A 10,320-nucleotide genomic window follows, 5' to 3' on the forward strand; every position below is an offset into this window, starting at 1 on the left:
TAAAATGAAACAACCCAAAGGCATAAATCAATGAAAAAAAATCATGAATAGTGAAAAATAAATGGAAAAGCATGTGATTTTACAATGAAACATATATTATTTTAAAAGTTAATTGTTTTCTCTGTTATTTGTTGACTAAGCACTTATTTAATAATCTTTGATCAGTAAGTTCTCACCTTTAATTATCATTTGCATTGACTTTTAATTATTTAATAGGGTGATAATCCTTAATGCGATAATGACATTATATGTTTTATTTGTTTTGAAGATGTTTTAGTGCAATCCAGTTGATAATTACTGATTGACCTAACACATTAATTCATAATAGTATACAATTCACATGGTGGAAACATCAAAGTTGTTTGCCTAATTGAACGTAAAATAATACTTAAATAAAGGGTATTTATCATTTGTCCAGTTTATAATTATACTTTGAGTCATTTACATTTCACAATCCAATGCTAAATGAAGATTTTGCTTGTCGCCCTATATAAGTCAATAAATATTGATAGCATTATTCATTTTTAATTGATAATTACAATACGAAAATTATAGACACATGATGCCAATTTAAGCTGCTACTCCAGATATCAATAATTTACCTAGATTAAGAACATATACACATTATTTAAACATGCTAGCTTTTATTACAGAAAAACACTTGAAATAAATTTCAATATGCTCTAGCATGTTTTACAATTTCCACCCATAACCTTGGAACCAAGACGAGCAGGTATATTACTTGACTCATCGGTAACTGAAAGGATACATGTATAATGCAATATGCGTTTGAATGTTATTTCCAACTACAAAAGGGGCACAAAATATAGGGAATTAGAAACAAGTTCTTCAAGAATTATTTTTTCCACTCTGGCTCACAAATTTGTATTTGTGTTAAGTTGCATTTCAAGACATTAAAAAGACCACATATAGATTAGCAAAACATATTTACTTTGCTATACAGCTAAGAAGGATTTCTCATAACATAAGGCACATATTTCCTTTAATACCTGATTGAGTTGCTGCTATATTTCATGTTACTTTTCTAACAAATTTTTACATTTATAACCTCTTGCAACATTAGGATGCTTTATTGTTCATGATAAATTGCAACTAAAAAGTGAATTCCTACACTTATTCAATCATATATAATTAAGGCATAGCTGAAATCTACAATAAAGTTATTTTTCTGCAAAACTAAAATGTAATCTTTTGATAAATCACTGTTGGCTTTCTTATTGTTTAAATGCAAGTTAACTTAATTGCAGCATATTCCATCCGAGGATATTGTAACCATTCTTTTATCAAAATATATGCCAGTAAAGTTTAATTTATAAATATAAAGAGTACATGTTGATATTCATAACAAGCTTAATGAGGCCTTTTGTTTATCCTTTCTATTGGGTTTTGCATTGTTGCATATATGTACACTGTACAACAGGTATAATTTAAGTACTGTAAACCTGTGTTAACATTAAACATTAATTCTGTTCATATTTTTCGAAATAAAAAAGGAACTTTGTTTTGAATCTTTCAACAGAACTAAAACCAAGTTTCTATAATAATATTATAATCATGCAAAGCATTGACAATGTTCTTGTAAGATTTATGGCATTTCCTGAAAATAAACTGGCTTCATACTTCAAAGCATTTATGGCCTGTTTGTATGGCCCTTAAAGTGTGATGATGGTGACACCATTCTGTGTATTAGTAACATTCAAAATCAACAGGAAATGCCCTTACACCAGACATGATGGTCATAAAAATTACTGTTAAATTGGTAGAATTTCAAAATTATGGTTTTTACATCTCATTAATATACTGACAATTATAAAATAATAAATTATAATATTATATATATTTCCAATTTGCAGCAGCAGCGTTTTCATTTGGGAACATACAAGTGATAAAATAAGTCCAAAACAAATAAGGATAATAAACACTAATTTTCCTTCTATTTCAAAATTTTATTGACTTTTCCTCACACCTACACACATCCAGTCACCTCATGTTTTTCATGATTTTATTTTTTTGGGAATAAATTAGGAATGTTGTTTTGGCTTGGGTTAACAGACAATACTCAGCAAAATAAAACCAACTTAAATTACTAATTTTTATTTTAAATGAAATATGATATAACATAATTTTAAATTATTATTCAAGAGTGCAGCTTAAAGAGTGACAATATTAATGTTTTATCTATTAAAAAAATCCTTATTGAAGAGAAGTTCAAAACATTCCACCCAAATCTGTAAATGTTTTTCATATAAAGATATTTTTTTAACATTAATACAGAAAAAACAGACTCTGAATACTGTTACCTTCATCCTAAATAGGGTGATGTCATAAAAAAGAAATTCTGTTTCAGTCGTAATAAATTGTAGCTTAAATTAGATCTTTAAACAATTTTTGATTCAGTTCAGGCTACTTACAACTTAAGGTACTACAATTTTCATAATAATTATTGTAAACAAAGATATGTTGATTTTTCATATGGTAATTTAAGGGAATTAAGGAAAGGAGGAGAGTTAGTTGTCACAATGATAATGAATACAATAAGAATTGATTTTTTTTTGTCACTTATAAACTTTAGGAATTCATTGATCTGAATTTTGTCAACCTTTAAGTGATGATTCATTCAATGATCATATTTGTAATATGAACAATTAATGATCACAAAGAGAAACTGGATTTGTTATAATTTAAAAATTGTTTTTGCATAAACATTATTTGTTACTAAAATCTCCCCGCCTCCATTTAGTGTCAATCTTTACATCAGATAATCTGGTTGGCTAAATTTCCTGACCAAGAATAAAAAGCTTTCGGAGTTATCCAATCAACATCCTACAACCTAATACCAATAAATCACACCCACTTGTGGGTTAGATAAATATCTAATGAAGTGCCTTAATTAGCATTTACATCTACATTGTACAATCATTTGGTATGAAATAAAGTGTGATTTATTCCTACATTTTTGTTAGGAAATAGTATTATTGATTTGGATTAATAATTTGGTTTTAAACTTAATAAGTGTTAACATATTATATACTCATCAAACAAGAGTCCTGTTATTATCAGTGAACGAAAGATGGAACAAGATGATTCCTGGTTCTTTGAAACAGTAGCCAACCCGTGCCCAGGGAAGAAAGTTCTAGCAATGAGGTTGTTATTTTTCACAATATATTTACATCGGTGTTATAAATTTTGTATTAAAGGGTGAAAAGGAAAAGGGTCTATATCTTCTATATTTAATAAGGAAAAGGGTCTATATCTTCTATATTTAATGTAACTTCGTTGAACCTTTTCGCATTCCTCCTTCAATATGCTGTTTTTATTTTAGTGTTATATTTCAAAAGGATATGTGTACCATTGTTGATATTGTACTTATAATGTACAAATGTAGCTTCTGAGCTGAGAATTTACAATTGCCTAAAACATTGAAAAGGATTACGTCATTTTAATTCTTGCTAAGATAAATATATTCTTTATATTTAGAAACAGATCATTTGGTATTGAATAATGATAATATATATGGTTAATTCAACCCTTCATCAATACGGTCCTATGTCCTAAGCATGACCTTCACCCTTTCGGCCCCACTTTCCATGATTTTAAAAATGACAATCATATTCAAATTCAATACATACACATGTATAACATACATGAATTTTGAGTGATACTCCTAAAATGACTATTTCCATTTATGGAAAATAACAAGAACTACATGCATATTAAAAAGCTGAACACACCAAAAATTTTAAATGATTACTTGTATACTGCTTAAACATGCTGATATGTTGCAACTTAAAATTAGATGATGTTTATGATCAATTCAAAATAATGATACCTTCAATTTTAATATATTTACACCAACAGTCTTATTACCATATTGCATTCTTTGAGAACTTTATGAAAAGGGACTATTATTTATTTATTTTTTTACTCTTTGATATCACAATTGTAAACAAATTTTAAAATGTAAAAAAAATGATTGTGTCAGTGATTAGGTTCAAACTGGTGTTGTCAAAATTGCAGTTTGTCCTAAAATGTATCCACAATGCGTAACCAAGGTTTACCCTTGTTGGAATATTTAAGCTATTTACCTAACTTGGTAATATCACCTGATAACATTGACTAGTTATATAAGTCACTCAGCTGATCAAAAATTAGATAGCATATTATTACATTTAAGTTAAAATTGATGTTAGTAACAGTTTAAGCCATAAAACATTAATTTTGAACTGAAATATGAAAACCTGTGATCTGATCTTTTGTCAGCCACCTTTCATCAATGGTTTGCAGATATTTACGCAAACATTAGCTCTTTCAAAGACAAAAAAAAGTTGTAAAAATGGTATATCTGTGAGAGTTCAGCTTTAAGGTTCGGTTCATTGGTACAAATCATTTGTGTAAGGACTCATTATTCAAATAATACTATTTAAAGCTGCACTTTCACAGATATAAGATTACAGTTTAAGAAAAATGCATAAACAATTTGAACTAAAGTATATAAATCTGCGATCTAATTTTTTGTCAGCCGTTTTATATTTATAACGGGTTTCCATGGATTTTCGCAAAAATTGGCTCGTTCCAAGACAAAAAAAAAAAAAGTTGTCAAAATGTTCAATCTGTGAGAGTGCAGCGTTAAAACAAATATATTATCGGATGATTTCTTTCGCTTAAGATTTCAAGAGGCGCAAGCTGAATATGACATACCAGATCAAAAATTAGTCCTAATAATCCTTTTATTATATACATTACTAGTTTAAAGATCACTAGAAAGCCACATGTTTTTATATTAAATTTTATGTCTTCAATATTTTTTTGCATAGTAATGTTATGACATGAAATCACAAGAGTGTAATTTTAAATATAGGGTTGGGCATGAGCCTATTGTGAGAAAGGTTGCAGACATTAAACCTCAAGGAGAAGACAGGGTTGCAGTAACTGCATATGTTGTGAGTAAATAAAACAGTTGGTTTTTTATAGTATTGACTTAACTCTTAACATGTGAAATTTGATTATTATTGTGATTTATTCAAAACTTATGTCAGAAGTGTATATTAAACCTTAAGAAATCTGTTATTTTTTTCTTCACGAATTTAACAGTAAAAGTAATTCACAAAGTAAATTAAAAATATCAATAGATCTTTCCAGCATTATGTTTAATACATGTCTAAACATGGGAAAATGTGAAATAATGATTTTCAGGGCATGATGGCAGAGATCTTTTTGCTGCCAATTTCAACATTTCTGCCAACAAGCTTCATCTTTATGGCATTGAGCCACATCTCTGAGTCCTTGACCTTCACAAAGATGATTAAGCACATCATGGACGAGGCTCAACTGACTTTTTTCAGTCATGGTAATTTAAAAAAATATTGTTGAAAATAAGTCCTTTGTATAATCTCACTATAATACAACTAACTAAGCAGGCCGGAAATGTGTTTTTTTTATTTAATATTGTTTTGTGTTAAGGTACAAATACAATTTTATTCTAGACTAAATCTAAGAAATTCTGATATTATTGGCTTATTGGAAAAAGTTGCAACAGGTTGGTTCATGGACTTTGGCAATACAATTTAATGATTATAAACAGGTCATTTATAGTTTGGTTTTTAAAGAAATATTTTTATATACTATGACTAATTTTCAGATGCCGAATCTCCAATCCCATGACCAAAATACAAGTGTCCATTTACATTCAGCCATCGTGTCAGGGTAAAAAAAACATGATGAACTTATATAAATAAAACAAAATGAAACCCTATCAGATTTAGTAGCATTTAGATTATTTATATAGAAATGTTTAAAACATAATTTTATAAATTGAAATTTGGGTAAATGATGTATATTCATGTTTCAAATTATAAACATGACTTGGCACCAATTAATCACGAAGCACAGAAACACCTTATCCTTCATCAAAGAAGGATGCAAGTTGTTAATATAATAATTGACACATTTAAAAGCCAATGTGTCCCAACATTTAAAAGTCCATGACAAAAACTTGCAATGAGTGTCAATGACCATGGTGTCTGCAATGTTAAATATTCAACATTTTTTTCTAAAAATTCAAAAACATTATATATGGATAGAAGAATGAACATGTTACATTTTCAGATAATGAGAAACCTTCATCCTGATGTGGGCAAAGCAGGGGATTCAGAGATGCTTCCTACAAAACTGACAAAATGGCGACGGCAATGTGAGCAGGCAATGAATTACAATGTATGAACTTAATTGAAAATTAATATATATATAGCTTGAAATAATAAGTGTAAATCCCCTTTTCTTTATTGAAAGGATATGAACCTCTAAGCTATTGAACTAATAGAGAAACTACAGTTCATGGACTTATGTTTTGATGAATTCTGTGCAAGAAAATTGATGTTTTTATCATTATAGCATAAGGTTCATGAACTTCTTTTGATGAACTTGATGAACAGTTCATGAAAAAATCATCAACTTTGTTTTATGAACTGTTAATTAACTAGTATATGTTGATGATTTTTTTCAAGAACTTGATGGACAGTTCATGAATGTTCATGAACAGCTCATTAATGTTCATGAAAAGTTCAACAGTTCATGAACAGATTCTCAACAGGGTTACATTGGAAACCAAATTGTTTTAAACTTTTTAAATGTCTATTTCATACTGACCCTATAATTTTATAGACTTATTGATAATCACTATTATAATATTAAACATTATTTGATTGATATTACAGGGGTATGGAACACACAGCCAGTTTGGAGGGTTGTTCAAGGAGGCTCTCTCTTGTGCTTGTCTGTCACGCCGAACATACAAGCTTCTGGACAATATCATGACCAAACACAAGTACTTAATCGTATTAGCGTATAGCAACATAGAGTTCATATATAAAATATAGTAAAACAATTGCAATTCCTATCAACTTGAATGCACTTCATGTAAGGTTGAATATATGAGTAGTTTTTCAATAAACAAGATAATAACCCAATATATAAACAATAAAGCTGCAGTTCATGAGTAAGTTACTAAATTTGTCACATATGACCAAAATATATGGTTAAAAGACGAGTCCATAATTTTGTATATAAATTAATATATATATACCTTTCTGTTTGTATATGTGCTTTAAATAAAACAGTATTTATTGAACTCTAGGGAGGTACAGTAAATTATTTTATGTTATTTTCAGTGATCTTCACATATCCTTTAAAGGAAATATGATACAGGGAATATCAGGCTGCTATGATGAGTTATACATCTTCTCTGTCCTGCGACAGGTTGACGACGGTGTTATAGGTCTCCAAGAGATGAACGAATCTCTGATAAAAGAAAAGGTATACTCCCAAAATAAGACAATGAGTCTGGAGATTAATTAAATAATGTTGATGATGATGATGATGAAATTTGTCTTAAAGTTTCTTACAACTAAGTGAAATAGGAAGAAGACAACAGTGCCGTACCTGAAGGAGGTACATTTTTAGAAACCATCATTAATTTCAATGTTAGTAAAAAAAAACTTTTTTTTCAGAAGAACACACGAGAGTGTCGACCGAGCCCAGATGACCCTGATGCCAAACAGGAGCTGGCAGTTCTTAGAGCTGAGGTGGCAAAGCTAAGGAGGGAGTTGGTATGTCAAGAATAATTGCATGTCTGCTGAGATTGTTAATTAATTATTTTTTTTACATTTCTTAACATTTTCTATAAACATGTATAGTAAAGATGAAATCAAGCAAATGGAACTGCAGAATACCACTTCAGCTGGTACTTGTAATATTCTACTTAATTATTACGCGAGAACAATACTTTACTTAAATCTGGAAGAGAAGGTATTATAAAAACACTGCTTTGAAAGTGAAATAGCTTCCATATGAATCCATTATGATCTATTTTACAGTCGCAGAAGGCACAGAAGGTGGCATCCCTAGAAGAGGAGCTTGCAAAGACAAAGCAGACTGGTCACAACGGCGAGGTTAGGACTGATAACAAATTGAATTACTTTTTAGATGGAATGGTTTTAATTGTTATTCACTTTAATTGGTCTCAAAGGGAAATTAAATCTCTTTTTTTGCCAAATTGTAACCCATATTGATATGAGGCAAGGCATTTTAACAATAATGCTACATGTAATACAATTAATGAAATATTTATTTTATAATTATACCTAAAAACAATTATTTTGCCATAAAACTTACCCTATCACTCACTAGATACTGCTATAAGTAAAAAAGTGATTTCTGATGAAATTCAGAATGGACAATGAGTAAAATAATGATAAGAAGATTTCATTATTATTAACTAAAACTGTTTCAGGCCCGAAGAGACATCTTCAACTTTGAAAGTCCAATTCCTGGAAATCGGACTTGTCGGTACAGCCGCCCTGTATTTGCGGTAAGTTTTTACTGTCCAAGTTTTTCAACCTTCTTTGAAAATTTAAGTCAAATTTTATGTGCATTAAAAAATCTTGAATACACTGTATTCATGTGGGAATATGCCATAATTTGGAAGGACTGTTTTGATGGATCCTACATGTTTTCTTTGGCAGCCTGACAGTGACAGTGATGATGTCTCACTTGGGGCAGGGTCTTCCATCTCAGATTTGGAAAATACTAATGATCTACACGCAAACACCTTCCTTCAAGACAATGACATCTTCACCAACAACTCTCTACCAGATATTAACATGGAGCCCGAAATGTCGTCAACACCCACCAGCAACTCTATTATTGATGAACATCACAATGAATCTTTAACAACAACCAACTGCAACATGATCTCCAATCCAGAACTTGATGACATCTTCTTAACCCCGGAAGCCACAATCCTTAAGCCAATACCATCAGAAACTGTTATCAGAGGACAGGCCGAAAGCAATACAAATAGCAGAACCAGACGCTCATCAAAAAAAAAGGTAACTTAAAATTGGTTTACAGTGTTTAGAAAAGAAATAAACAGGTACAATCTAAAGGGATAAAATATTATGTAAATGTTAGATACCTTGGTTGTATTATCAGACTTGTTGCAATAGACCAACCCAGAATGGAAGCTTGTTATTAAAGAGATATTAATAATTTCCAAAGCTAAGCTATAGGCAAGGTTATTTTCAGAATAGTGTGAATGATGTTTTTCTATGACACTCGTGAAATAATATCATGATCTTACACTGAAAAAAAATTACTTTAAGGAAAAATTCAACGTCGGTGACTCAGTCAACGCCTTGTTTAAGAATAGGGCGCCAGGGGACAATTTTGAGGAATTTTACCCAGGAAAGGTTCTTGCAATCCTCATGTCTGGTATGTCATTTTTATTTAATTCATTGATTCTGTGCTAAATCATTTATTCTTTGTAGACAGCCATTAAAAATATTTCTTAGATACTCAATACTCAAAATTGTTTATAGATTAGATTGTATTAGTTTTAAAATGTAACCGAAACTAGAGTTATTTATGCAACATCATCAAGTTCCTTGTATAACACTTGATTTGGGTCAGTGTTATAAATTTGCATCAATTTATAAAAAAACTTGAGCAAAATTAACTATGACTGTGTTTTTTCCCTTAACAGGTGATATGCTGAGAATCCAATTCGAAGATTGTACAAGGACAGTTCCTAGTGATCATGTTCAACCTAGATAAATGACACTGAACACAGGTCTTTAAACAATTCATCAAAATAATTTGTGACATGAACAAAGATCCCCCCCCCAAAAAATGTATCAAAAGATTCAGACTTTCAAACATTGGGAACAACATTAAAAATGTAAATAATAATAATAGTTGTTGTAGTTAATGTATCAATGTCATCAAATGTTTAGCAGACTGTTAGTGTAAATATGATATGTATTTTGTGTTTGTTTATAATTTATAGAGTTTGGACTGTTTATATATTTTTTTAAACATTTAAATAAAAAGACACACTAAATAATGGATTACAGATTTAAATATTTCTTACAACCTCATGAATCTCTGAACAAGAGCATTATAAGCATAAAACATTTACATGTAAAACCATGCTCCTGGTATTAATTTAGTACATAGAAATGTTTAAGTTTCAACATGTAACATTTTTCATCCAGTATAAGAATTATTCTTGATTAATTAATTATTATAAATGTGATAGCCAAACATTTGCCTAGTTTCTTTCGCTTTTGCCTCAATTAGGCAAAATGTGAAACTGGCACTTTTACACTTTTAAACCAAAATAATAGAACTTAATAATATTGTTTTAATATCATAGAATGGATGGTATACATATCCTTGTCTAATTATTTTGATTTCGGCTCAATTAGACACTTATTGGCTTCAATAACAATTATAGTTTGATGT

At 29.8% G+C, this 10,320-nt stretch overlaps 1 protein-coding gene across 1 annotated transcript; it reads left to right on the plus strand.

Annotated features, from left to right (window-relative positions):
* The first annotated feature begins 5,670 nt into the window (after nt 1–5,670).
* LOC128221437 (uncharacterized) lies at nt 5,671–9,807 on the plus strand. Its single transcript, XM_052930045.1, has 10 exons — nt 5,671–5,724; nt 6,127–6,234; nt 6,735–6,844; nt 7,188–7,332; nt 7,527–7,625; nt 7,893–7,967; nt 8,309–8,386; nt 8,541–8,906; nt 9,180–9,288; nt 9,560–9,807. Exons 2-10 carry the CDS (start codon nt 6,130–6,132, stop codon nt 9,628–9,630), a joined length of 1,158 nt encoding a protein of 385 aa, XP_052786005.1. The 5' UTR covers nt 5,671–5,724; nt 6,127–6,129; the 3' UTR covers nt 9,631–9,807.
* The last annotated feature ends 513 nt before the right edge of the window (nt 9,808–10,320 follow it).

Source organism: Mya arenaria, chromosome 16 (genome assembly GCF_026914265.1).
Source record: "Mya arenaria isolate MELC-2E11 chromosome 16, ASM2691426v1".
Lineage (NCBI taxonomy): Eukaryota > Metazoa > Mollusca > Bivalvia > Myida > Myidae > Mya > Mya arenaria.